This window comes from Adiantum capillus-veneris, chromosome 15 (assembly GCF_014529385.1).
Source record: "Adiantum capillus-veneris isolate H3 chromosome 15, ASM1452938v2, whole genome shotgun sequence".
In the NCBI taxonomy this organism is placed as follows: Eukaryota; Viridiplantae; Streptophyta; class Polypodiopsida; order Polypodiales; family Pteridaceae; genus Adiantum; species Adiantum capillus-veneris.
This window is the reverse complement of record NC_140945.1, coordinates 78,964,419-78,992,295: the sequence shown is the minus strand read 5'-3', so window position 1 is coordinate 78,992,295 and position 27,877 is coordinate 78,964,419. Positions and strand designations below refer to the sequence as shown.

Here is a 27,877-nt window from a genome sequence, read left to right as displayed (position 1 = left end):
TCTTGTATATTTTTGTCACCATCAAGCGTGATTCCAAGTGTTGATCACCTCGACTCACCTTGTAGTGTCTGCGGGCAGGCAAGGGCTTGTACCCCTATGTGTATGGGAGTAAGCAGGGTTCCTACAGGTGGTCTAGTGCAATCCCATTGCGTTCGCGTCCTGTTTTCGAGTGTGTGGAGGAGTGAATGAGAGCTTTCTCTCTTCAATTTTTCACTTAGGAGAGTCTATGGGAGTTCTGAGGTTTCCATGGATGTGTGTGTGCAAGGAATTGAGGGAAGAAGGTGCGGATTTCTGCAAGACTATGTGACCCTATATCGGTGCCATTAGGGTTGGCGCTACTCCAAAGAGTCCAACAGAGTGGAGTTTGGTGAAGCTTTTGCCATGGTTTGAGAGTTTCCTTTTGTGGCTGGAGTTTTTGGTTTTCTGATGGGTTTTCTTGTATATTTTGGTCATCAATCAAGCGTGATTTCAAGTGTTGATCACCTCGACTCACCTTGTAGTGTCTGCGTGCAGGCAAGGGCTTGTAGGTCGAGGCGTTTGGAGTTTGAATTGAGCTTGTGGGTAGAGTTTTTAGGGAGCTTTTGAGTGGTAGTGAGTGAGGTGAGTAATTCAAGTAAATTCCTTGTGTTGTGTTGAGTTGTCTGGGTGTGTGAGTGTGTGCATGGCGTCTTTTGCTCCATCATCCTTTGGCGATCCCACTGGGGAGCGGAAATTTGCCGGTTGTGCACCCAGGTGAAGTGGTTTTGCTGTGAAGTTCGAGCTTCATTGAAGAAAAGTGGTGGTTTGGTTGAGGTACAAGACTTCAAATTTTGTGGAATTACTCACGCAAGGGAGAAGGGACTTCAACGGGATGGCGTATAGTCGGCCAGTGTTTACAGGGAAGGAGGATGTGAAGGACTGGATTGCGGACTTCGAGTGACATACACTTGGTATGCACATTGTGAATGACGAAGCCAACATTCATGTATTTCTCTTGCGCTCAAAGGAGAAGCTCGGGAGTGGTTTGAAGGTTTAGAGGAAGAAAAAAATCAAACATGGGAGCAGGTGAAGCTGGCAATTTTTGACAGGTTTGGAAAGAAACTAACCGCAACAGAAGCGACATCAAAATGGAGAGGTTTGCAGCAAGATGTTCATGCTAACTTTAAAGAGCTTTTGCAGCACTTCAAAGGAATTTGGGTTCAATTACAGGTGACATCCCAAGTACTTCAAGGGGATTTCTTTAAAGTGCGTCAATTTATGGATTGTCTCCATTCAAGTGTAAGGGAGAAGGTCGATCCAGAGGACCTGCTACATTTGAAAGAGCTGTGGAAATTGCCGAGGGCAAGAGCAAGAAGATCAAGAGAAGGTGGGAGCAAGGCCTGACATATACTGAGCTAGTTGTGGTGCAACCAATGGTCCCTGTGACAACGGATGATAGAGTGGAGCGAGTGGTTCAAGGTCCAGATACTGTTACTGTTGAGAGAGAAGGAGAGAACACAGAAGTAGAACCCCAAAGTGTGTAGAATACACACATGAGATGATGTATATATAGAGGGGATCTGGGTGCCATATATAGAGAAGCCATATATTGAGTAGCTTCACATATAAGCTCAACACCCCCGCTCAAATAAGGGTCCCTAACTGCGGATGAAAAAACCCTTGGGGGATCAAGGGAAAAACCCACAACTCTATATACACCCACCGTTATATTATAAAAATCATTGAATATACAAATGTTTACGAGGAGCTACATCACTCCTTTTACAATGAATGTTTTATGAGGAGTTACATTACTCCTATCAAATACAATAATGAATACAAAGGTTCAATAAAGAGGTGTAAAAGCTATCGATTAGCTTGTAATCAAAAGTGTCTCCATGAATCTGCTGTGTAGCTTGTCATCAATATCGCATCACCAAACATGTCTTCATGTTGTCATCAATATGGAATCACCAAACATATCTTCATAAATCTTTTATTGTCACCAAGTTTGTCTTCATAAAATCAATTCTTTGATCAATCCTACATAGATCATAGACTCCAAAAAAAACATGTCATGAAAATTATTAGCATCGTTAATGAAATAATTACGTTCACAATGCCATAAGAGATGGTTCGCGACGCCAATCTTTTGACGACATATATACGCACGACAACATATGGTACATAAAGTATAAATGTAAAAGTACAAAATGTGTGGTTACGTGATACAAATGATATGTGTATATACTACATAAAACAACATTTATCAATGTAGTGATCAATGAATACCATCAAAGTATTAACAAAATATCATCATTATGTCAATAAAAACGAATAAATGATCATGGTATCAACAAAAAGCATCATGATATCACCGAGAATAATCATTGTATCAACGAAACAACATCATGGCATCACCGAGAATAACCATGGTATCAACGAAATATCATCATCGCATCACCGAGAATAACCATGGTATCAACGAAACAACATCATGGTATCACCGAGAATAACCATGGTATCAACAAAACATCATCATGGTATCAATAAAAATCACCATGGAATCAACGAAATATCATCATGGAATCACCGAGAATAACCATGGTATCAACGAAATATCATCATGGCACCACCGAGAATAACCATGGTATCAATGACATATCATCATGGTATCAACGAAAATCACCATGACCAAAGTATTAACAAAACATCATCATGGTACCATCAAAATCACTATGGTATCAATGAGAAATTATCAATAAAACGACGTAAACTATATCTCTAAAAGAATAATTATACGAAAATCAATGAACGAGTATATCATATAACAAAAGACGATAACCCAAAATCGGTGCAGAATTTAGAGAAACTTCCTTCTGCAAAGTTATAGACCACATCGATTCCAATCTCCCATAGCGGGTAGTTTCTTCTGCAAAGTTGTAGAACACATCGATTCCGGTCTCTCACGCGGGTAGTTTCTGCAAAATCGTTTTCAATAAGCAAAAAAATAAAAAACAAAAAACGAAAATTGCTTTTTATGTATGTACGCAGTCCGCGAATGATAACTCAAAATCGGTGCAGAATTTGAAAACACTTACTTCTGCAAAGTTGTAGACCACATCGATTCCAATCCGCGAACGCTTTTTAGGTATGTACGCAGTCCGCGAACGATAACTCAAAATCGGTGCAGAATTTGAAAAAACCTCTTTCTGCAAAGTTGTAGACCACATCCATTCCGGCCTCCTATGAGGGTAGTTTCTGCAAAATCATTTTCAATTAGCAAAAAAATCAAAAACAAAAAGTGAAAGTTGCTTTTCAGGTATGTACGCAGTCTGCGAAAGATAACTCAAAATCGGTGCAGAATTTGAAAACACTTCCTTCTGCAAAGTTGTAGACCACATCGATTCCGGTTTGTAACGCGGGTAGTTTCTGCAAATTTGTTTCCAATTAGCAAAAAAATCAAAAACAAAAAGCGGAAGTTGCTTTTTAGGTATGTACGCAGTCCGCGAACGATAACTCAAAATTGGTGCAGAATTTGAAAAAACTTCCTTCTGCAAAGTTGTAGACCACATTGATTCCGGTCTTCTACGCGAGTAGTTTCTGCAAAATCGTTTCCATTTAGCAGAAAAATCAAAAACAAAACGCGGAAGCTGTTTTTCAGGTATGTACGCAGTCCGTGAACGATAACTCAAAATCGGTGCAGAATTTGAAGAAACTTCCTTCTGCAAAGTTGTAGACCACATCGATTCCGATCCCTTGGAAGGGTAGTTTCTGCAAAATCGATTTTGATCAGGAGAAAAATCAAAAACAGAAACGTACTGCTCTGATACCATGTTGAGAGAGAAGGAGAGAACACAGAAGTAGAACCCCAAAGTGTGTAGAATACACACATGAGATGATGTATATATAGAGGGGACCTGGGTGCCATATATAGAGAAGCCATATATTGAGTAGCTTCACATATAAGCTCAACAGTTACAGCCCGGGTTTTGCATGATCTTGCTGGTCAGTTATAAGAATTAAGAATTAACATAATGAATAGGAACCAAAGAGAGGAGCGGCCAGCTGGGAGGCTGGCAGGGGACGAAGGCTACAAGGTAGATGCTTCAATTGTGATGAAGAGGGTCACTGCGCCCCTGATTGTCCTGAACCAACAAGAGAGAGAGGAGGGATATACCCCTTTTATGGATGTGGTCGAGGAAGAATAGAAGAGAATCATCAAGAATGGGCACTAGAAGCACCGCTGCCGCAACAACAACTCCAACCGTTGCCTACAAATGGAGAAGATAGGGCTATTAACATCATTACCCTTCAACATCAAGATGTGGATGTTTTTGCCAATAAGAGATCTAGGCATGATAGGGAGAAAGAGACAGAAGAAGAGAGGAAAACAAGAGTAAGGAAAGGAAAGCCTAAGGTAGAAGACAAACCAGAAAGTAACAAGAGGCGGCGAAGAAGGAAAATTGGTCCAAAGGACTACCTCCTTGGCCAAGGTGTTGGAGACTATGATATTGTCGAAGACATATGAAATCCAAAGGCAAATATATCTTTTGGTCAATTGGTGGCTTTGAACGCTAAATTGAGCAGGCAGTGGACCAAGTGCGTGAGTATGCGGCTTCCTTCCAAGAAGGAAAAGCATCAAAGCATGGTGTCATCTTTGAGGGTTGGTCACCCAGTGGATATGGTGCCAATAGTTGAAGCTATGCTGGGAACAAGACGGAAGTGCAAGCATATGTGGATGGTGGTGCCCAGGTGTGTGTCATCACCGAGGCTATCATGAAAGAAGTAGGCGTTAAGATGTCAGTGAATGCTTCGATCCTCATGAGGATGGCCAACCACAAAAAGGCAAGGTGTCTTGGAATAGTTGAAGATGTGAAGATAAAAGTTTTCGGGATTGAGTGCTTGGTTGATTGCTACGTGATGCAAGTTACTCTATCGAAACGAGTGCAAGCATATGAAACGAGAGGTCAACAATGCTTAAGTTACTCTATCAAAGCATTTATAGTAGCTCAATTGTGTGTGTGTGTGTATATATATATATATATATAGGGTTGTTAACACTAGAATGATAACCTAACAGGACATAAAAGTGTCCTTTCAGGGTGTTAGGAAAAATTTCCAAAACCATAGTAGATCCACTCCTTTTGAAAAATCCTTTCATGAGCTTATAGTTCAGTAACTACTACATATGGAAAAAATGAGAAACTTGTAATTTTTCTCATCCCTTGGTCACTACATGCCCCGTTAACTTCAATGGGTTAGTGATCGAAACATAGGGTTGCTTTTACCTCACTAATTTGTTTTTGGGCAAAAAAAAATAGGTACAAAAAAGTTGCATTTCTGCCATTCTTCGGACCTATCATTAAAGTTTCTATAGTCACGCTCAATATAGATACTATATACATGTTTTCTTAGTTCCCTTTGGGCCTTTGGATTCAAAAGGAGCCATGGAGCATGTCAAAAGGATAATGGATCTCTTACGATTGGAACCTTGGGGGCAATGATAAAGTGTTAAATACAGCAAACATGAAAAAACTGGGTTTAGCATGATGACCTCTAGAAACCCATAGAAACTACTCAATATCTAGCCAAGTTTGTACTCTATGATTAGGCCTAAGAAACTAGCAATACTGAGAAAGTTATACTTGCTACTCTAAAATGTTTCATACTCTTCAGCAATCAAAAAACTCAACCATCATCATATACTATGCTATATAGCATATTAGGTCCCCCAAAACTCAAGGAAGATTAGCTTTATGCTATACATTACACTTACATAATCAAAATTGAATTTGGATATCAAGAAAGCCCCAAAAAATCATAAAAGTGGTAATTTTGGCCAAAAAACAGGATTATGCAATTCTTGTAAATTGGTCATAACTTTCAATTTTAACACTTAGCTCTCTCAATAAGCATCAAAACATGTTGAGAACTATGAAGGCCTAACCTCTAGCGATCTAAACCTCACAAACATGAAGTTTAGAGTGGTATAGTTGCTAAAAATTGAAAAAAAGCCAAAAACAAGACCCGTTTTTTCACACAGTTTAGGTTCAAAAATGTTGTGCAAGAGTAAGGTTAATGGTGAGATCGATACTCCAAAAAAAATGCTAACTTTTCTTCAGCTCATAAGGCAACTTTGTGGATATATAGCACCTAGAAATTCATTTTCATACTCTTCAAATAATTCAAGCAAAATGGTCACTTAACAGGACATAAAAGTGTCCTGTTACCATTCTAGTGTTAAACAACCTTGAAAGGGCATATTATAAAACAAGAGTGATGTAGCTGCTTTGAACATTGTAAAGCACATTTGAAATATTTTAATATAACGGTGGGTGTATATAGATCTATGGGTTTTCGCTTTGAGCCCCCAAAGGATTTTCATCACAGGTAGGGACCTTCATTTGAGTAGGGGTGTTGAGGTATATATAGTATCTCTACATAAAGCACCTTGGTCCCCTCTATATAAACTCATCTCATTTGATCAATTGACACACTTTTTGGGGTTCTCCATCTCACGTCTCGTCTTGGTCTCCCCTCAACTTCTCTCTCGGCTTTGCTCGTCTACATGTTGTTTCTCCCTCTAGTTCAACGGAATATAGTTTCATGTTATATTCAGCTAAAGAATGTATACCTCCTACAACACATAATCTGGGTTAGGGTCATTTTAGCACATTGAAACATGCATGCAGACCGAGTATCATATAAAAAATTAATGAAGCATGCACACTTTCACCAAGTGGAAAATTTTACCACACTTACCAAAACACAGTTTGTTTGAAGCCAACAGCGTAGTTGATTACATTCACACATGCATGCATGGAATATGCATTCAAACATGCATGCATCTAAAACAAGTGAAAAAAATAAAATTAGGGATATTCAATGTTCCACTCTTTGCCTCCTCATGGACTTGCTTGGACCCTCTTCATCGAAAAGGGCAAATGCTTCCATGGACACAATCTTCTTAGCACTTGTCCTTGTCTTCGGGATGCTTTTATCTTCCACATCCATGCTAGGTTTCATTGTCTCGTTCATACTCTAAAGGGATTTCATCTCACTATCCTTCCCCTTTGGTTTTGGTTTGGGACCAGATGAGCAGACTTGCGTAATGGGGTCGTCATGGAACGATGCTATCAGCTCCTTTAAAGGAAAGAGAACGAGCACAACTAGGGTAGAGCACTATCAGAGCGAGAGTTCCACCTACCACATGAATAGAGAAATCTACCGTTCATAGAGTGATTGCAAGCAAGCTCAACAGAAACCTTTTTTAAATGGCACTACTTGACTCTCTCCCACAAGTTGAAACATTCTCCACTTCCAAAAAATAATGAGCCCATCACCTTACAGTTGTTTTACACATATGGTCACACTTTAAAAATTTCTTCATTTGGCTTCAATATTAAAAAGTATAACGTTTTGCAACAACTAGACTCCCTCTAAAAGTCCAAATATTGCAACTGCATCTAGCTCTTAGTGAAACATTCAAAAATTAAGATTGATCTCACTTATTGAAAATGTTACAAAATAACAAGGGATATTTTTTAAAAAGGCATAGTGTTCAAACACCTTAGTGCATCACCAGGGGTGCACTACAAGAGGTTGTGTGCACTTGTGACGTTGTTAGCGATGGAAATACATTGGGTTTTTATACTCCCCGGCATCGCTAAAAGCGTCGCTAACAGCGTCGATACGAGAACGTCGCTATAACCATCGCTATTTAGCGACACCTATAGTGACGATCATAGCAACGTTTATAGGCCACCTATAGCGACATTTATAGCGACGATGCAAAGCCTTATATAGTGATGCTCATTGCAACACCTGAGAGAATTTTTTTTTGGTGAAATGCCCTGCCCCCATCAACCATATTGAATGTTTCAATAATTGAGTAAACCTAAATGAATCCAAGATAAGCCCAGATTCACCTTTGAAAGAAAGTGAAAGCTTAGATATAGACCAAAGGTGACTAGTCACCCACAAGACAATATAACCATTAACTCCATCATCCATTGTATTGTTTGCAGAATAAGATACAAAACTGACAAAAGTAAATTGATGAAACTAAATCAATGACAATTGTACACATCATAGGCAAAATCACTTGATAGTTAAACTTTGCAACTGTAATAGTTACAACACCATTGTCATTATTGAAAAAATATACATGGTTTTCTAATAGTTACAAAAAGACGTATAAACATCATCTCATGATACATGTGCTATGACAAAAGGAAAGTAATGCTATCTAGCTACAGCTAGACTAACATTGTCTAATCAGACATCTCATCGCATCCATGCGTATCTGTTCGATTCTGCAAAAAAAAACAATAAGATAGCTTTCTATAAGTATAAATATATAATTATAAAACAATACAACAAATAGAAAAGAGTAAACCCTATAACTAACCATGCTGCCGCGAGAACTCAGAATGTCCATCAAGGCGTTTAAGCCCTTCCTGCCTGCGTATTCGTGCTCGTACGGTGTGGGGTCATGTCCTGTCATCGACCATTGTCAAGACATACAAAGAACCCAGTATGTTAGAATTTAGAAACCCCTAAACCCTAAACTATCAAACGTAAAGAGCAATGCAAAAACACTTATAAAATCGGCCTCAAATGATACCCACCCGTCTCTCCCACAAGTTGAAACACACTACAAGAAGCTATTCATATTAGCGACGCTCACACAGCGACGCTCAAAAAAAATAATCCCGGTTTCGCTATGAGCGTCGCATTTGAAAATTTGCGATGCTCATAGCGACGCCGACTGGGCTAAAAAAATAACAGAGCGCCCAAAAACTCAGATCACAGATCTGAGTTTTTTGGCGCCCTCAAGCAAGGAGCAGGTAACGCTCTCCCTCTCTCTCTCTCTCTCTCTCTCTCTCTCTCTCTCTCTCTTTTCTCCACACAAACACACACACACACACGAGGAGATAAGACGAAGAATGCCAATAGAATATTAAATTTGTTGTCCAGGTTATAAGATTTTTATCCTCATTATGAGTAGTGACGAGGATGTGGGACCGTCCAACCGAAACACCTATCTCTCAATGAGGGTCTTATGTGCTTGTAATCAATGCAAGCATGCTGTGCGACGGACAAGACGTGTTTCTTTGCAGCACTTTTGCGAATTTGGCGAGTTCGATCCATCTATTATAGATCGAGTTGTTGCCAATTATAACTCGTCGGACTCTGACGCTGGCCAACAAGCAGCAATCTTGCAACCCAATAGACGTGTTCGCAGGCGCTTTGGTCAAGCAGCATATGTGAGGCCACAAGATGTAGCCTCTGACAGCTCGGGGGATGATCATGCAGAGCACATTCCCAAGGAGGCAATGTTTGAGCCCGAGATTGATGAAATGATCGAGATGATCATGGATTCAGAAAGGCTTATCTATGATGATATGAAAAGTGAAGCCGATACGCCATTGTATAATGGAGCACGTATGTCTAGATTGAAAGCACTCCTGGTTCTTCTCAACATGCAGGAAAAGTTTGGATGGAGTGACACTAGCGTCACAACGCTTTTCAGGTGATCTATTACAATTAGTTTACTTTAATAAAACTCTAAATGTATAATGATCTGATAGATTTTTACACGACTGTATCGTATTTTTATGTTGTGTAGATTGCTTAAAGAGCACATACTGCCAGCTGACAATGTGATGCCAGATTCCCAAGATGAAGCAAGAAAGATTTTGCGAAACTTGGGGATGGATTACAATTCTATCCACGCTTGTCCTAATGACTGCATTCTTTTCAGAGGGGAATACATAGACATGGAGAAGTGTCCGAAATGTGATTCCGAAAGATATCGAGTAGATCTCCACGGGACAAAAACTCCACAAAAGGTTTTGCGACATTTTCCTCTGCTTCCTCACATCAAGCATTTCTTCGAATGTAAGTCCATGGCCGCCCTAGCATCATGGCATGAGGAGAATAAATCTTCGGATGGTGTGCTACGAATTCCTGCAGATTGCGCAGCCTGGAAACATATAGATGGAACATGGTCGGATTTTGCCAGGGAAGCTCGAAATTTGCGCTTAGGCCTGGCTATGGATGGCGTAAATCCATTTGGTCAAAGATCAACATCTTACAGTGTATGGCCCGTTGTCATCGTCAACTACAACATTCCCCCGTGGTTGACTACGAAGAAGGGGCACCTATGGCTAAGCTTGATTGTGCCAGGGCGATATAAAGTGGGGAATATCGATGTGTATCTTCGTCCACTATTGGAAGAGCTACAACAATTGTGGATTGGCATAGAGGTGGTGGATATGAGCCGACACACAAGACGACGGAATGCTTTGATCAGAGGCATTCTAATGTGGACCATGCATGACTATCCCGGGCTAACAGAATGCTCACGTGATCTATTGACACTCCTCACTCAGACACTGTAAATCTTGTTTTTTCCCATAGTTGATCTATTATCATGTGTATACATGCAGGGCTTCAAACAAGCGGATACAGAGCATGTGTCACATGTGGACCTAGACTGAATGCACGTAGGGCGCCCTCACTGAAGAAGCAAATCTACGAAGGTCATCAAGCGTATCTTCCAGAGAATCATGTGTTACGCGACGGCTTTTTGGGAAGAGAGCCACCAAGGATGTCTGCACAAGCATGGTTAGAGCAGAAGGAGATGTGCGATGACGGATTGCCTCCAGGGATGAAGAGACTATCCCTATGGTACGAGTTACCATACTGGCCCCGACTCATGATCAATCACTTGCTCGATCCAATGCACATATTCAAGAATGTGGGTAATCTACTATGGGACCATCTGACCGGTAAGAAAGATACTTTGGGAGCCAGAGTTGACCTTAGAAATGTGGATCGTATGGAGCAATATTGGCCGCAAATAGCGTCTGATGGATCGATAAAACTCGCTAAAGCACCATGGATTTTCACAGGAGCCCAAGAACGCAAAGTAAAAGAGACCATTCGATCTTTGCGGACCCCCACTGGCGTAATGCACTCGCTCCGAACGTGTTTTACTAAAGTAGGAAAGCTTACCGGTTTGAAGTCACACGATTGGCATAAAATGTGTCAGGTACATTCATAGTGGACTTTAATATCATTGCATAAAATGTGGACTTTAATATCATTGCTGCACATACTTTACAGTTTATTTTACCGGTTGCCATTGAGGGATGTTTGTCTCTCGACATCTGTAACACAATCTACAAACTTGAAAAGCTGGTGCAATGGATCTCACAAAAGGAGATCAACGTAGACTCCATACCATTCGCCAAACTAAATGCTGCGGAGCTTGTGTGCATGTTTGAGAAACATTTTCCTACTACCATGCTAACCATTCAGGTGCATCTTCTTGTTCACATAGTTGATGAGGTGGAAATAGCTGGCACAGTTCATTCCAGATGGATGTTCTTCTTAGAACGTTTCATGAAAACGCTTAAGGGATATGTGCGTCAAAAGGCACGTCCGGAGGGTAGCATGGCGAACCATAGATGATGAGCGCATATCTGGGATTGTCATGTGTAATCTCGGTGTTGAGAAGAAGATGACGGAAGATCTAGAGGCTAAAATCAACCGATTTTGCATGCTTCACAATCCAGTGATGCAAAAGTGGATTTCACAATATGAGGATGCAAAGCAAGAGCGACAAAGGGCACGAATCGAGTGGAGACGGGGAAGACAAACACCGATGCACTATCCGATGGTTCTGGAGAGCCTACCAACCTTCATGAGCTTAAGATGGTTGCACAACCAATTGAAAATCGCACAACAATGCGGTGACGAAGTGACTGAGGAAGAGTGGGAGTACTCTCGGGGTTGCGCGACCAAGGTAAGTTTGCAATGTACGACTAGCTAGTGACTTTATTTCTAAACGTTTGAACGGCCACTCATAATCTTTGTTCGTTGTAGTATAAGTCATACACAGCAGCATGGTGTAAAGGTCGACATTTTAGGGTGGAACGAATCGACAAAAAGCGTTTTATTCAAGATTGTGGAATCATGGCAAAATTTGAACAGTCTAGTCGACGACGTTCCTCTGATGCAGATCCTGTGGTGGCGGAACTCACTTACTTCGGCACGCTGCAAGAGATTTTGAGGATCGATTACAGAGGATTTTTTGTCGACTTGTTCGACGTGCAATGGTTCAAGATAATCATGGAGGGTCACAACACTACTGTGCGTAGAGGAGAGTCTGGTTTTCTTGAGGTGGATTCTACTAAGAAATGGACTGACCTAAGAGACACTTTCGTACTACCCGAGCATTGTGAACAAGTAAGTATGTAAATAGTTAACATCCCCCTTTTACAAGTTATGTGCTTGAAAGCTCTCATGTAAGTTATGTGGCTCTGGCAGGTAATATTTCATCCTACAAAGTCTACATCAAACTGGTGGTACGTCATAGAGGTAGCCCCTCGTAGTGCAAGGACGTATGAAGGCTACCATGTGCCAATCACAACGGCATCAATGGAGGAGATCAGAGAAGATGCTCAATCAGAAGCCGCTGGGGTGGTGCCAGACGAGCATCAAGATGCTACTACTCTATATGGGGTGCATGCAGAGGAGCTACAAAATGAAACAGAGGATATGTGTTTAAACAGAGAGCTCTATATAGATATAGGAAGTTATGCTGAGTTATGCGAGGATGAGAGAGAGATCACTTAAAGCCACAAATATTGTATTTGAACAATTTTTCTCCGTGTTGTAAAAGCTCTGGCTCTCTAAGTACCTTCCATGGTGTATAACGCTCTTTTCTACTCGCGCTCACATCTTTTGATTGAAAATTCTGAGTTTTCGACTTGCCTCTTCTATCACTCAATTCATTGCGTCATTGTATTTATATGCGTCATTACGTCATTGTATTTAATGGTCTTTGCGTCATTGTCTACTCTATTCATTCAATATTAAGTTTAAATATTTGTGTGTTTAATGCAGGTATGGATGATGAGGAGTTTCTTTCTTCTTTGTCACCGCAGCAGAGACAGTGGTACGTGGAGCGTCATCGCTCTGGCGCATCATCGCGCGTTCCTACTCCATCCGCATCTCCCTCTATTTCGGAGCATTCGGTGCGCTCCGAAGCTTCGGCGTCGGCGAGACGAGCTTCACACTCGTCTAGACACCGGCGCTCTAGTGGTGGCGGTGGCAGTTGTTGTGGGGATTCCGCCACCGATGCCTCCACACCACCTCGTGTTCGACGAGGCTCTTTACCCTCCCCTTCTTTGCCCGCCCCCACACCTGCCACAGCATCACCATCTAGGCCAGTTTTTGCACGGCTGACTGTTCCTAGCAGCTACACACCTCTACCTACTCCGCCAGGAGCCACCCCACTCGACACTCCTCGCTTCGGGGCCCAGACGCCGGTGGAGACACCTGACGTCCGTACCCCCATCGACACACCGCTAGAGACCCCTGCCGGGACACCCAGGTTCACGCGTCACCGGCCAGAGGGATTGCCTTACTCCGTCGACTTCAACGGCGGCATCATCATGGATGAGGACGGCAAGAAAGTGATCTCGCGCATGCGTGGTCTTTGCTCTCAGCTGTTTAGACACTACATACTAAACAAATGGAGTGAAGTACCAAGTGATTTAAAAAACAGAGTCATCGGCATACTTCATGATGAATTTTCCGTTCCAACACGGGATCAGCGCTTCAATGAAGACCTAATGAAAATTTGAATGCGCGAATACTGCAAACACAAGCGTTCCGAAGTGCAAAAAGCAATCAAGCATGGGTGGAACAGGCCAGATTGGCTGGCCAAAGAAGATTGGAAGAATGCGAAGAAAGAAGCGCGCGAGAATCCCGACAACTGGAAGCAACAAAAGGATGCATCCAGAGCGCGCGTAGAGGCAGGGAGCTCGCACCACTTGGAGAGCGGTGGATGGGCATCATTTGAGGCCGATTTTGTAAGTGTTTTCGCATTGCTCTTTACGTTCGATAGTTTAGGGTTTATGAGTTTTTTAATTCTAACATAATGAATTCTTTGTATGTTTTGACAGTGGTCGATGACAGGACGCGATCCCACACCGTACGAGCGCGAGTACGCAAGCAGGAAGGGCTTAAACGCCCTGATGGACATTCTCAGTTCTCGCGGCGGCATGGTTAGTATTAGGGTTTACTCTTTTCTATTTTTTGTATTGTTTTATAAATGTCGTTATATGTTTATACTTACTGAAAGCTGTCTTATTGTCTTTTTTTGCAGAATCCGACAGATACGCCGCTTGGACGCGATGAGACATCTGACTAGACGACGTCAGTTTAGCCGTAGCTAGATAGCATTAGTTTAGGGTTTCTCATAGCTTATGTATCATGAGACGAATTTTATACGTCTTTTTGAACCATGTATATTATTACATTTGTCACCGCAGTTCATTTTGCCAATCAATTCTTTATGCCTATGATGTTGTACAATTGTCATTATTACATTTGCCAATCAATTCATTTTGCCTATGATGTGTACAATTGTCAATTTTACGCTTGTCAATTTTGCAAACAATGCGTCTTGTGGGTGACTATTTTGGGTCTATTATCTACCCTTGCACTTTTTTTAAAAAGTGAATCAAGTACAATATGGTTGATGGGTGGCAGGGCATTCAATGCCCTGTCACCAAAAAAAAATTTCTCTCGGGCGTCGCTATAACCATCGCTATTTATGGCTCTGGAGCGGCGCTATGAGCGTCGCTATAGACTTCGTGAAAACGTCACTATGACCGTCGCTATGAGCGTCTCTAGATAGCGACGGTTAAAGCGACGCATATAGAGACGCCTATAGCGACGCTATTAGCGACGCTCTCGTAGCGACGCTATTAGCGACGGTTTTAGCGACGCCAAGGGTTATAAAAACCCAGTGTATTTCCATCGCTAACAGCGTCACAAGAGCACACAACCTCTTGTAGTGACATTCTCCACTCCAGAAAATAATGAGCCCATCATGTTACAGTTGTTTGACACATATGGTCACACTTTAAAAATTTCTTCATTCGGCTTCAATTTTAAAAAGTATAACGTTGTGCAACCACTGGATTCCCTCCAAAATTCCAAAGGCTATGTGGCTAAGTCCCAGTCAGGGTGGAATAAAAAAGGGTTCTTTTTGTTACCACAAATCTTGCTTTTAGCCTTGTCCAAATATTTGCAACTGCATCTGGCTCTTAGTGAAACATTAAAAAATTAAGATTGATCTCTCTCATTGAAAATGTGTCAAAATAACAAGGGATATTTTTTTAAAAGGCATAGTGTTCAGACACCTCAGTGCATCACTAGGGGTGGACATATTAGACATACAACATTTGACCTCAATCTAGCTGGAACCTAAACAAGATCAATAGTAAGATTAGAAGGTGGAAGTACATACTCCTCCCCTTTCCTAGCTGAGTGATTGTGGTTAACTCCTTGATTATTGAATAAATATTCTTCGTGTCCTCTATCTTGAAAATGGACAAACACAATTGGAAAGCATTTTTAAAGCCCATTAAACGATCAAAATATTATTTGTCTCGTCTATCTTAAACATGACCGAATGCAATTGGTCCACTATTGAAAATAATTTATAAAACCCATCAAACCATTCCTATCAAGAAACAACACAAACAACACAACTCCATGGTATTGGGGGAAATGGAAATGGGTGTTGAGAACCAAGGTGGCATTGGAATCCTACACCTAATGCTATACATAAAATAATTTCTATTACCCATGAAACCAGTCCTATCAAGAAACAACACAAACAGCACAACTCCATGGTAGTGGGGGAAATGGAAATGGGTGGTGAGAACCGAGGTGGCATTGGAATCCTACACCTAATGCTATACATAAAAGCCTTCTGTGCAAACCAGGAAGTATCCTTTACACATCATGGGTCGGATTGGGCATCCATGGCTTGGGATATGCTTGACAAAGTAGAGATTACTTTACAAGAAGGCCCATGGAAGGAGTCTATCGTGCATGGAAAAATGGTTGCTTCAAGGTGGAATTCTTTAAAAGTTGGAGATCGATAAAGTGGCGACAAAGTGGTATCATCATAAGAGGGGGAGACCTTCAGATACGTCACGTGCTCCATCTTTCACTAGTCTCCTTAGCTGTCCAACCTAGGAACATGTTAGGTTTTGGATAAATGTTTCCATAAATATGAATAACGAAGGAATATCAAAGGTGTCATGTTCATGGGACAACGACAACTTTTGTTGGAAGGATGTGGACCAATGGGTGGTGCAACATAATTTGAATCTAAATGAAAGGCTATTGTATTGAAAGCAGGGTTTGTTTGTACGAAAAAAGGACGAATCCTTTCCCCCTTATTGGTACCAATGAAATAGTGGGGACCTTGTAGTTTGTGTCAAAACTTGTCCAAATTTGTAATTTGAGGTTCTTCTTTCAAAGATGTATGCAATAATATATAGTATTGTAATATTTTCTTTTGGGACTTTGACAAATTGCATTCCAAATATTTTTCAAAGGTATGATATCAACGACACTCAATTTTGTTCCACTAAACCCTATTTTCATATTTTCAGCCATTGAGCAATAGAGTCTCAGAAGTAATGTTCCATTCCCAATACCTTTCATTGGGATGAAGCTCAACCGGAAAGCTTGGCTTTGGTCAAGGACATAACTTTTGCACTACCAAAAACACTAGGAACTTATAAGAAGCTTATTTGCAAAGCAGATTGGATCACTCCCCTCATGAAATTCAATAGGGTAGAAAATAATAAGATTAATCCTTTTCCAAGGTATTCACTAGGTTACCTTATGGTATCATGTGAGTGTACAATAAGGGGGTTTTGAAAGAAAAGAATGCAAATTTTACAAAGGGATAAAACAAGCTAGTTATGTGCATGCAAGTGACATCTCCGTATTACTACAAGAGAGTTCCCCCTCATCACTATATCACACGCGCATGGTCAAATGGGATCAATGGTGGAGGAGGAAAAGGCGGGGTGCGTCAATCATGGACCATCAGATCTGAGGTTGCCCCGAATTTACCAGTTTGTCCAAATTTACAATTTTGCCCCGAATTTACTAATCGGCCTAGATTTACAATATGACGTACTCGAATCTCCTATATTTCAACGTACGCATGAGGGTGTAGTGGTTCATGCATATGACTCGTGGTGGGGAGGTCGAAGGTTCAAGACATGGGGTGTGGATCGATCCGAATTTACTTTTCTTCCCGAATTTACCAAATGCGCATCTGACGGCCCAGATCACCTCGATCGTCGATCCCATTTGAGATGCCTGGGCGAGATAGTGTGGAGAGTCCCCCATGAATGCTTTGAGATAAATGCCCTATTGGACAATGTAGCTAAAACTTGCTTAGATGATCTTCCGTGTCAAGTGTATGTAAGCAGGCTGGTGCGTAGACTAATGCTCAATAAAAATCATTGTGTACGTAAGCAGGCTGGTGCCTAGACCAATGCTCAATAAAAATCATTTTAGCAACCCAAGCGTGTATTTTGTATGGATGTTGAGTAAATGCCGATTTTTACGGTAGAATTGTCTAAATTTTGTTGTATTTCTCTAGGCCCAGTTTTTTGTACTAGGCCCAGTGCGACAAAACTGGAAGAGTGCCCTTAATTTTGTCCGCAAAACGGGAATGGCTTCAAATTTTGTCCGCAGAACGGGATGAGGTGCCCTTAATTTGTTGGGTTAGGGAAAATGCTTTTGTCAAGCTGTGTAGTACGCTTTTCTTTCCATTACTTTATGTCAGGTGGGGGTACTGCAGTACAATCACGCGGAGAAATGCCACGTTGTGATGCTACAGCAATCGATCACGTACATTGATTGTAGTTGCAAGCGCCGTGCAAGGGCTGCCCCCAGCCCGGGCCCTTAAAATGCCTGCTGCGGCCTTCCCTTTTCATTGTAAGACAGCGTCGACGTCCAGCTCCTCTTCCTACTTTGAAGTAGCGCAAGCTTGCAAGCAGCAGCATGGCGGTATTATCGTATAAATCTAGCTAGGCCGGGTTGTGTGTCTGTGTGTGTGTGTGTGTGTGTAAGAGAGAGAGAGAGAGAGAGAGAGAGAGAGAGAGAGTGTATGATCATCAACTTATAATGACCGATGATATTATACTGGTGCAGGCGACGTCGAAGCCCGCCGTTGTGGGTCCGTGGGGAGCCGCGGGTGGCAAAGCGTTCGACGATGGATGGAGCACCGGCGGGATAACGCGTGTGACCCTCTATTATATGCCTGACTATCTACGAGGTCTGGAGGTGGTGTATGCGAATGGAACAACGACTATGCACGGGGGACGTGTCGGCACCTCGATGACCATTCAAGTAACTAGTACTGCATTTATTTGTCAGTGTTGTTGTTGCTGTTGGTTGGTTGACTGAATCATATCATATTTCAGCCTGGAGCAAATGAGGCGATAGCTAGTGCTACTGTCTCAATCGGCAAGAATGCCCACTTCAACAACAACTACGGCGTCGTAGCTCTGGGCTTCAACACCGCCACCAGCAGCACTATTGCCCCGCCTGGCAACCCCACCGCCAATGACGTACTTTCATTCGCCCCACGCATCTTGGGCTTCTTTGGGCGTGCGAGCTCTGGTGCCATAGACCAGTTGGGCTTCTACCTCTCTAACGAAACCCACGCCTAGCTTATAGGCTTCCCTCAAGCACACAACAATAATATATAATAATGAGACCTTGGTCGAGTTGTGGGTCGTACAACTCTTGATTAAAGAAGTGCTTCTAGTCATGTCACCAGAGTCTAGCCATGTAGATGCCTTTCTTTCTTGTTTGTTGCAAATTTTCATGTCCTAGCCCTGTAGATGACTCTATAAGTTCATGCATCCGTTACCTTTATCTTTTAAGTATGCGTTTCAGCTTAATACCGTTCCGTTTTCAATTTCAAAAATGTCGGTTGAGGGCAAGGGAAAAAGGACAGATTTCTCCCCAAAATAGAGAAAATTATTGTAAATCCTAAAAAAGTAACCTAATTTTGTAAAATTTGCTCTTGGAAAATATAAGGAAACGAATTTTGTATGTTTGGAAAAATGATTTTTTCCGAACATTGCTCAAAGGTGACCTTGATTCGGCATTCCAAGTTTCATTAGCCCTATCCTCATACCTGTTCGGGCATTGACTTTGCATGTAAGCGATGATCGAGGTCTTGAGGAAGCCTCTCTTTGTAACAACAGCCTAAAGTTCATTCTAGTGCCATGTCTTGGAAACTAGTGCATGCCTTTCGTGAGGGATTCACTCTTTGTAAAAAGGGACTTGCCACTTGCAGGCAAAAAGTCTTAGAAAAACCTCTATCTACAATTAGTTTATTTTAATATACCTTGATTGGATAATCTTTATTCCTAAGGAAGTACTCATCAGATTATTCTCGATGACAATCTGATTTGTATGAAAAGGGTTTATGTTTTGTAATATCGAAAATTGAATTTGAAGTGGCATCAGATGAGAGTAACAAAAATTATGCGAGAAATGTTAACCTCTGATGGCTTCATCAAAATCTCTCTCTATATATATGTGAATGACATTTTTTATGTAAGGATATACCTAACAGAGAAGAAATGTTTCTCTCATTTCATCTCTATCCCTTCTCCTTCTCCTTCTCCCCTCTCCCTTCCCCTTGAGTAGGACTTATCCCCCTCCCCCCCCCCAATCCATCTCCTTAAAATTCTAGAAGGGGAATTATCGGGGGTCCATCCGTAGCTTATAAGCTTATCTCCTGCTCATGGAGGGAGGCAAAGCGGTCTCCTTTGGTGCATGGCACCAGATAAAGGTGTTTAGGCCTATCGCATATCCCAATATCGTTCACTTGTGTTGCATTCTAGGCCTAGAGATCAACCCTTCCCCTTTTTTTGTCAACTTCCTCTAAGGCGCTCTTGAGAAGGTCGAGGGGTTTGTATCGGACAATGCTTGGATTATAGAACTCACGGCCTTAATAACATTGAGTGTAGGTGCACAGAACGTCTTTATAATGGCATGGCCGCTTCCTAGGCACACCGCGTATGCCTTCTTTGATCTACTGAAACCCGTAGTCCCAAAGAAAGACAGTGATATTGCCCAAGTTGTTTCCTGGCGAGCTCTGTTTTTACAACCACCATCTGTACCCCAAGCTTTGTCCCTATGAACCTGGGTTTTAAGGGACCCCAACTCCAAAGGATATGCCCACAAACCAGTTTCTCCCTTTAGAATAGAGTTGGAAAGATAAAAGTGAGATCAAGTATAGCTTTGTTTGCCTCCATAGGCTCGATTCTTCTTTGATTGAGATATCTATACAATATGTATGGCAGAAGAAGTTTCGGGCTATGCGTTGCAATTTCCTTGATCTATATTCTTTCCCTTAAGTTTGGGCATCCTAAAGTGGTTTTATTATTGCCTACCTGCAATCACACATTGGTATAAAGTGGGTCTTGCTGACTCCCATAATGAAGGTGATTTGCTCAATGCTATTATTTCTATGCCTACTCCACTAGAGTTTGAATACTGAGCCATTAACTAATGCACATGGAAGTTTGCACCATTAAAGCTATGGTCTGTTGGACTTTGTACCCTATCTCCCTCCATTCCTTGTAAGACTCAACCTTTCCACATGTAGGTGCAAAAGTGTCTCTCTCTCTCTCTCTCTCTCTGTCACACACACACACACACACACACACACACACACACACACACACACACACACACACACACATACACACACACACACACAAAGCCTATGATAGTGACAACATGGCAAGGTGGCAAACAATGATAGTACTTTCTAGATGGCAAGGTGGCAAACAATGATACTACTTTCTAGATAGGTACTCTTTAGTGACACCTAAAATAGGAGATGGCTCATATTGTACCCATGGACTATGGCATGGCAAGGTTGCACTACATAGATAGTAAGTAGAGGGGAGCACCTAATTAGGACCAAGGGCCTCAAAAGTAGCATGACTGTATTTCTTTCATAGTCAACACAAGAGTGCATTTATACAATCTCTCTTGTCATTCATTAATACAACCATGTCGTCCTTTATGAGAGCTATCGTCATTCTACGTCCGGAAGGATAGTTTGTAATAAATTTTGAGTGGAAAGGAAGAGAGAGTCAATTTTCAAATTGACCTTGAAGACTAAGATCTCCCATCAAGCCTCTCTTTCCCCCCCAATATAAATGAACAGAAGTTGGTGCAAACAGTAGCAAGTAAACTTGTGGAAATCAAATCATGTGCCTCTTTCTACGAAAGCGTACCGAAAAGCGCATTTCATCCACACAAACCACTAATCGTGATTGGTAGAGATGATCGATCTTACAAAGAAAATTCTTGAAGAGAAGGATGAAGAAAGTGAGGTAAACAAATCTTAACCTGGTAGATTGTCTATTATTCATTACTACAAGTGTTAAAGTAAGTTAAAATGCTTTGCAGACGGCATATCATGTTAATAAGTTTGCAATTTGATTGGAGGCTTGCGCAATGTGTCCATGGGTAGGGATAGCTGGATTTGGCACTACCTAAGACACCTGGGGCCATCGATTCTTGGAGTTGCTCACAGAGAGCTCTCCAAGAATGGTTCGGCAGAGCTGCTAAAGTGCAAACCATTAAGTGCCATACTCTTTGAAGATTGTCTCATTCTAAATGCTCACAAATGTATTTTGGTGGATCGAGAGGTACCATTGTATGCCTTTATACATAAGCACCCACACTCGGTCCTCTCCCACTACGCCTTTAGCCTAGGTCAAGGGTTGATAAACCGAGAGGAAATTGTAAAATCCCCTGGCATCAAGTCAGCCATTCACCCCATACCCACAGATGTAATTTGTAGAAAAACTAATCGACCATGATGTAATATCCAAATCAATACTGAATACTTGTTTTTGTCAATGATTTGTGTCAACATTGAGTACTTGTTTTTTTTCTGATTCATATTGTCCAATAAATTTCATTTCTACAACACATACACACAACCTCAAACATACAGCCGTCGGGCGACCGAGGGGCACGTCTCAGTGATTCTTTTGCGAAATGGGGCGACCGGGGGGGGAGGGTACGGGGTCAACTAGACCACAAATAACAGGGCGGTGCTCGTCGGGGTCAGACAGGGTAAAAAAATCTCCTCTGATTTACAGTGTGTAGGCAATAGATCTGTCACTACCAGATCTACTCCCTGCACACCGTGGCGTAGAAGGGAGATTTGTTGTCCTGTATGACCCCGCCGAGCGTCGCCGTGGTCATTTGTGCTCCGATTGACCCCGTAGAGATCTAGCGCTTAGAGAGAAAAATCTGTGTGGGTGAGGGTGGACGGGGAGGGTGAGTTTAATTAAATATTTTAATGCATCTAAATTCTCATTGGACCTCCCTAACGGCCATCCAATTGGATTCAGGCACACTATAAGGGAAATAGGGCTAGGGGCTTGACATGTTTCCTATAAGCATCTTGAGTCTTGGGATTGCCTTGAGTGTATGTGTGTGTGTGTGTTCTCTCTCACTCCCTACTCTTTGGGCTTGTCGCCTCCTATGTAGGAGTCATGTTTGACTTGAACACCATAAGCGCTTTGGTCATCAAGCACGTCCTTAGTCATGACTCACGACAAGCAACTCAAGCACCTTAGTGATTAAGTACAACAAGCATTTCAAGCACCTTAGTCTGCTCAAGCACCTTAAGGAACTCCAGAATGAACCTAGCCTGCCTAAGCTCTAAAGTATCAAACGGTAGTAGATCTAAGGACTCTTAAGACTAACCTTTTCAAGTCTTTATTGACGCTAACCCTAAGTTCTTCTAAACTCCATTATATGTTCATTGCTCTTTGGTAGACCATCTCCTTTTTGGACCCTCAATGAGATGTAGCCTTCTCTCCCTTTGGTCACGTGTTGAGATAGGTCTAAAAGGGCATATCTATATTCTAACTCTTGTTCCCATTCATTTTTCCACTAAAATTATCAATTCAATAATAGAAAATAATTTGGGATAGATAGATATTAGATTTTATGACATTACCTCTGTCATCAAACCGTAGTCCTCCTCGCCTATGAGGTAGAGAAAGTAAAGCCTTAGTCATTCGTCAATGTCTCTTCGTGGCTAGATGCTGGCCAGCTGCCAAGCCTCACCATATTGATGGTAGGGAGGCCATGGACTTACATTTAAAGAAATACTTGATACAAGGAAGCATAGGAAAATATCGCAAAACGTTTTGTGGAATTTTTGTTCCGTGGAGATCTACTCGATATCTCTCGGGATCACATTTCGGACACTTCTCTATGTCTATGTATTCCCCTCTGAAAAGAATGCAGTCGTTAGGACAAGCGTGGATCAAATTGTAGTCTATTCCCAAGTGGGCATAGATGAAGGAACCAAAGGAACCAAAGAGAGGAGCGGCCAGCTGGGAGCCTGGCAGGGGACGAAGGCTACAAGGCAGATGCTACAATCACTACAAGAGGTTGTGTGCTCTTGTGACGCTGTTAGCGACGGAAATACACTGGGTTTTTATAACCCTCGGCGTCGTTAAAACCGTAGCTAATAGCGTCGCTACGAGAGCGTCGCTATATAGAATCGCTCATAGCGACGCTCATAGCGACTGTCATAGCGACGGTTATAGCGATGCTCTCACAGAAGTCTATAGCGACGCTTATAGCGACGCTCCAGAGCCATAAATAGCGACGGTTATAGCGAGGCCCGAGAGAATTTTTTTTTGGTGATAGGGCATTGAATGCCGTGCCACCCATCAACCATATTGTACTTGATTCACTTTTTAAAAAAAGTGCAAGGGTAGATAATAGACCCAAAATAGTCACCCACAAGACGCATTGTTTGCAAAATTGACAAGCGTAAAATTGACAATTGTACACATCATAGGCAAAATGAATTGATTGGCAAATGTAATAATGACAATTGTACAACATCATAGGCATAAAGAATTGATTGGCAAAATGAACTGCGGTGACAAATGTAATAATATACATGGTTCAAAAAGACGTATAAAATCCGTCTCATGATACATAAGCTATGAGAAACCCTAAACTAATGCTATCTAGCTACGGCTAAACTGACGTCGTCTAATCAGACGTCTCATCGCGTCCAAGCGGCGTATCTGTCGGATTCTGCAAAAAAAGACAATAAGACAGCTTTCAGTAAGTATAAACATATAACGACATTTATAAAACAATACAAAAAATAGAAAAGAGTAAACCCTAATACTAACCATGCCGCCGCGAGAACTGAGAATGTCCATCAGGGCGTTTAAGCCCTTCCTGCCTGCGTACTCGCACTCGTACGGTGTGGGATCGCGTCCTGTCATCGACCACTGTCAAAACATACAAAGATTTCTTATGTTAGATGCCCATCCACCGCTCCCCAAGTGGTGCGAGCTCCCTGCCTTTACTCGCGCTCTGGCTGCATCCTTTTGTTGCTTCCACTTGTCGGGATTCTCGCGCGCTTCTTTCTTCGCATTCTTCCAATCTTCTTTGGCCAGCCAATCTGGCCTGTTCCACCCATGCTTGATTGCTTTTTGCACTTCGAAACGCTTGTGTTTGCAGTATTCGCGCATTCGAATCTTCATCAGGTCTTCATTGAAGCGCTGATCCAGTGTTGGAATGGGAAACTCATCATGAAGTATGTTGATGACTCTGGCTTTTAAATAACTTGGTACTTCACTCCATTTGTTTAGTATGTAGTGTCTAAACAGCTGAGAGCAAAGACCACGCATGCGCGAGATCAACTTCTTTCCGTCATCATCCATGATGATGCCGCCGCTGAAGTCGATGGAGTAAGGCAAGCCCTCTGGCCGGTGACGCGTGAACCTGGGTGTCTTGGCAGGGGTCTCTAGCGGTGTGTCGATGGGGGTACGGACGTCAGGTGTCTCCACCGGCGTCTGGGCCCCGAAGCGACGAGTGTCGAGTGGGGTGGGTCCTGGCGGAGTAGGTATAGGTGTGTAGCTACCAATAGTAGATTACCAAAGTATTTCTAAGGTCAACTCTGGCTCCCAAAGTATCTTTCTTGCCGGTCAGATGGTCCCATAGAGATTACCCACATTCTTGAATATGTGCATTGGATCGAGCAAGTGATTGATCATGAGTCGGGGCCAGTATGGTAACTCGTACCATAGAGATAGTCTCTTCATCCCTGGAGGCAATCCGTCATCCCACATCTCCTTCTGCTCTAACCATGCTTGTGCAGACATCCTTGGTGGCTCTCTTCCCAAAAAGCCATCGCGTAACACATGATTCTCTGGAAGATACGCTTGATGACCTTCGTAGATTTTCTTCTTCAGTGAGGGCGCCCTACGTGCATTCAGTCTAGGTCCACATGTGACACATGCTCTGTATCCGCTTGTTTGAAGCCCTGCATGTATACACATGATAATAGATAAACTATGGGAAAAAACAAGATTTACAGTGTCTGAGTGAGGAGTGTCAATAGATCACCTGAGCATTCTGTTAGCCCGGGATAGTCATGCATGGTCCACATTAGAATGCCTCTGATCAAAGCATTCCGTCGTCCTGTGTGTTGGCTCATATCCACCACCTCTATGCCAATCCAGAATTGTTGTAGCTCTTCCAATAGTGGACGAAGATACACATCCATATTCTTCACTTTATATCGCCCTGGCACAATCAAGCTTAGCCATAGGTGCCCCTTCTTCGTAGTCAACCACGGGGGAATGTTGTAGTTGACGATGACAACGGGCCATACACTGTAAGATGTTGATGTTTGACCAAATGGATTTACGCCATCCATAGCCAAGCCTAAGCGCAAATTTCGAGCTTCCATGGCAAAATCCGACCATGTTTCATCTATATGTTTCCAGGCTGCGCAATCTGCAGGAATTCGTAGCACACCATCCGAAGATTTATTCTCCTCATGCCATGATGTAGGGCGGCCATGGACTTACATTCGAAGAAATGCTTGATGCGAGGAAGCAGAGGAAAATGTCGCAAAACCTTTTGTGGAATTTTTGTCCCGTGGAGATCTACTCGATATCTTTCGGAATCACATTTCGGACACTTCTCCATGTCTATGTATTCCCCTCTGAAAAGAATGCAGTCATTAGGACAAGCGTGGATAGAATTGTAATCCATCCCCAAGTTTTGCAAAATCTTTCTTGCTTCATCTCGGGAATCTGGCATCACATTGTCAGCTGGTAGTATGTGCTCTTTAAGCAATCTACACAACATAAAAATGCGATACAGTCGTGTAAAAATCTATCAGATCATTATACATTTAGAGTTTTATTAATGTAAACTAATTGTAATAGATCACCTGAAAAGCGCTGTGACGCTAGTGTCACTCCATCCAAACTTTGCCCGCTTGTTGAGAAGAACCAGGAGTGCTTGCAATCTAGACATACGTGCTCCATTATACAATGGCGTATCGGCTTCACTTTTCATATCATCATAGATAAGCCTTTCTGAATCCATGATCGTCTCGATCATTTCATCAATCTGGGGCTCAAACATTGCCTCGTTGGGAATGTGCTCTGCATGATCATCCCCCGAGCTGTCAGAGGCTACATCTTGTGGCCTCACATATGCTACTTTACCAAAGCGCCTGCGAACACGTCTATTGGGTAGCAAGATTGCTGCTTGTTGGCCAGCGTCAGAGTTCGACGAGTTATAATTGGCAACAACTCGATCTATAATAGATGGATCGAACTGGCCAAATTCGTGAACGTGCTGCAAAGAAACACGTCTTGTCCGTCGCACAGCATGCTTGCATTGATTACAAGGACATAAGACCCTCGTTGAGAGATAGGTGTTTCGGTTGGACGGTCCCACATCCTCGTCACTACTCATAATGAGGATAAAAATCTTATAACCTGGACAACAAATTTAATATTCTATTGGCATTCTTCGTCTTATCTCTCTCTCTCTCTCTCTCTCTCTCTCTCTCTCTCTCTCTCTCTCTCTCTCTACCTCACATTCTCTAGTCATGTCCAATCCCCGTACACCTCGGTCTAGAGGTGCACGGAGATCAGAACCACCGGGTTATAATCTCGTCTTTATTGGTCAATACCTATATTTGTGGGTACAAGAAATCTACAGACCCACGTCTACATGATACTGCATGTAGTGGAAAAAACCCCTTTGCCTCTTCTCTAGCTGTAGCACTTCACAGCATCTTAACATCTTTTCACAGTAGATCTTTTCACTGTTCGTCTAACTCTAAACCCTAAACCGTAAGTAATTCTTGCGTGGACTCGATCTAACGTAAATAAGCGTAAATCTAAATAAACGTAAATCTAACTAAAACTAAACCTAAATCTAATTTAACGTAAGTCTACATCTAACCTAATCTTTAACGTCTTTTGGGATAGTTTCCTACGACGTTAAAACTCTCTTCTTCTTGTGTGTGTGTGTGTGTGTGTGTGTGTGTGTGTGTGTGTGTGTGTGGGTAAACCTAAATAAACCTAAGTCTAATCTAATATAACATAAATCTAAATCTAACGTAAATTATGTTATATTAAAAACAAAGAACTAAACTAGCAGGGATTATAAGAACCTTAAAACTGATTTAACACATAATTTTTCACATAACTCGGCAAGAGTTGGCATTCTCATCACTAAAGATGTGAGAGTTAACTTCTGGCGGTGACGCTGCCTCATCTCCATCCACATCTGACGATAGCAATTGGACCTTTGGACCGTTCTTGCTCTTGTTACTAACTTTGAAGTTGCTGTTGAATGACTAGAGGTTGTCTAGATGGTCATTGTCGGGGATGTAGTGACTCTTGCCGCCCTGAAGATCCACCTTCTTCCCTATCTTCTGAAGACATTTCACCAGTACTTTTGGATCGACGGAGCCCACCATGAGTGAAGGCAGCAATACCCTATATTCCATTGAGGGCTTTCTTCACCCGCTTCATGCAGGCATCACAGTCTATGGAGATCTAAATCTAATCTAATATAACGTAAATCTAAATCTAGCGTAAATAAACGTAAATCTAACTAAAAATAAACCTAAATCTAATTTAACGTAAGTCTACATCTAACCTAATCTTTAACG

The 27,877-nt window shown here is 42.1% G+C and overlaps 1 protein-coding gene across 1 annotated transcript; it reads left to right on the top strand.

The window, feature by feature from the left end:
• The first annotated feature begins 17,771 nt into the window (after window positions 1-17,771).
• Window positions 17,772-18,536, top strand: LOC147440952 (uncharacterized). Its single transcript, XM_086483367.1, has 3 exons — window positions 17,772-17,879; window positions 18,016-18,213; window positions 18,288-18,536. The coding sequence occupies exons 1-3, from the start codon at window positions 17,772-17,774 to the stop codon at window positions 18,534-18,536; spliced, it is 555 nt and encodes a 184-aa protein (XP_086339493.1).
• Window positions 18,537-27,877: the final 9,341 nt, after the last annotated feature.

Excerpts from the sequence above, each read along its gene's own strand:
- LOC147440952 (XM_086483367.1), top strand. The coding sequence starts at position 17,772 with ATGCCTGCTGCGGCCTTCCCTTTTCATTGTAAGACAGCGTCGACGTCC. Across the intron at positions 17,880-18,015 it reads AGCAGCATGGCGGTATTATC|GCGACGTCGAAGCCCGCCGT; the intron begins GTATAAATCTAG and ends ATACTGGTGCAG. Across the intron at positions 18,214-18,287 it reads GCACCTCGATGACCATTCAA|CCTGGAGCAAATGAGGCGAT; the intron begins GTAACTAGTACT and ends ATCATATTTCAG.